At 55.8% G+C, this 1917-nt stretch overlaps 1 protein-coding gene across 1 annotated transcript in view; it reads right to left on the reverse strand.

Moving 5' to 3' along the window:
* Window positions 1-1651, reverse strand: part of DHCR24 (24-dehydrocholesterol reductase) — a 17591-nt gene extending 15940 nt beyond the window's left edge. Inside the window, exon 1 of the mRNA XM_015426241.1 lies at window positions 830-1651. Within this exon, the coding sequence (XP_015281727.1) occupies window positions 830-1060 (231 nt within the window). The 5' untranslated portion in view covers window positions 1061-1651. The remainder of the gene's footprint in view (window positions 1-829) is intronic.
* Window positions 1652-1917: the final 266 nt, after the last annotated feature.

Here is a 1917-nt window from a genome sequence, read left to right on the forward strand (position 1 = left end):
CACGTTTCAACTGTGTGATACAGTTGACATACATAGGTCCCGGGCACATGGGCCGGAAAATGCGGGGGGAAGCGTGGCTGTTTGCCCCGGAGCAAAATAACGCGCGGCCACCCGATCACACGTCCCGTCAAGGTCCCGTGGTTAGGGGGTAAGGTGCTGATCACACGGCTATCCTACAGCGCGGCAAAGAAGCGGCACGGCGCGATCACACCAGCAATCGCTAGGCGCTGCTTCCATGGAAAATGGGGGTTTTTTAAACCGAAGTTTGTGCGCATGCGCCGTTGGGCGCTTTTGCGCATCCTGAGGAGATGGAACATCAGCGGGCGCCGGATGCCACGAAATTCCACCGGAAACGTGATCAGACGCCCACCCTTGCCCCGCGGTTTCCGAAAACCAGTACCTCGTAAGTACTAGTTTTTTACTCCGCATCTTCAGTGGAAAGCCACGGGAGCACTATGGTTCCCAGATGTTGTGGTGTGATCGCGCCCGGAAAATCCGCCTATCATCTGTATCTTTAGCGCAGCAACTGCTCCCTGTGACGGGGCCTCAGAAGATCAACACATCAAGTGGTGGATGTTGCAACATTTTGCATTTTTTCCTCCTTTTTTTCTACATAAGTCACAAGGAAAACATTGTGTTGCTTAAGCATAAGGGCTGGTGAGTTGGAACACATAAGGCAACATATTATGACTAAATGAATACGATTTCTTTTTCAACATCCCTCGATAGGCTTAAGCAGATGTGCTATTTCGCCAGAACAAAACACACCTCATTCCCCATTCGACATCAAAGCGTTCCTTCCCTTGTCTCCCCCCCCCCCAAGTCTCACCTGCGCCTGGATGTAGCGAACACGTTGGCTATGTTGCAAAGGAGCACTATGAAGCTTCTGTACAACCCAAGCACGGAACTGAGAGTAGATGTCGAAAAGAACAGAAAGGGGCAACAGGAACAGGCAGACAAAAATCCAGCGATGATGGACCAGCACATACTCTATCCCCTTGTACCTAGCCCACAGCAAGAGCAGCGACAGCCCAATCCCTAGAGACAGCAGCGGCACCATCCTGAGCCGGTCAGCAAGTCACCCCTTCAGTCGAGCCACCCCCTCCTAAGACCCTAAATCGGTCTGCTCGCCTCCTAAACTACTGCCGCCACCGCTTACCGAAACCAAATGCCTGCAAGCCCGGCGGCTGACTATCTGGCGTCCTCGAAGGGCAACGAGACCAGACCCCTGTTCCAACACTGGGTGGCCGCAAGCCGCACGGACTCCACCCCCACTCCGCTCTGTCTGACGACCCCAACGCCGGCAATCTCCCTCTCCCCTCACGCTACCTTTCCCCCTGCCACACTTCCGCGGCAGGGAACCCTAATCCAATGCCCTCCGCACCACCTGCAGACAAACCTCGCCTTCCGACTGAGCTCCACTTCGGAGTCGGGGGAGGTCAAAAGGAAGACCCTTTGTACAGTTTGCTGGATTTTTCAGCAACGGCGATCATAGGCCCCCGAACACCCGCTCCGACATGCAGCCCCTTTCCAAACTCTCTCCTCCCTGACCAGAAGCCGTTAAATCCAAGTATCTAGAGGCCTCGACGGTAACTGACCAGTAACTGCGCTCCCTTCCCCCCCCCCCTTGAGCTTTCTTCCGCCCACTCCTCAAAACACACACAAATCTCCCTCTACCAGTGCGTCCCCCCCCGTTCTAACCGCCGCTGCTCCGTCAAGCAACTCGGAGCCAGCACATTTCTCTCCTGATTGGCTGAACTGCGCCCTCAACGGTGTGGAGAGGTATGATGTCCAACCACTAGGAAGGCGCCGTTGGGATCGGATCAGGCGCCGCGCAGGGGGATTGGCTAGAAGAGCCAAGGCGGTCTTCACTGGCGAGGAGGGAGGGTGGCTGGGCTGCTCCGCTTGTTCGGTGCC

The sequence above is a fragment of the Gekko japonicus genome, unplaced genomic scaffold, assembly GCF_001447785.1.
Source record: "Gekko japonicus isolate JY-2015 unplaced genomic scaffold, Gekko_japonicus_V1.1 scaffold399, whole genome shotgun sequence".
NCBI classification, from domain to species: Eukaryota; Metazoa; Chordata; class Lepidosauria; order Squamata; family Gekkonidae; genus Gekko; species Gekko japonicus.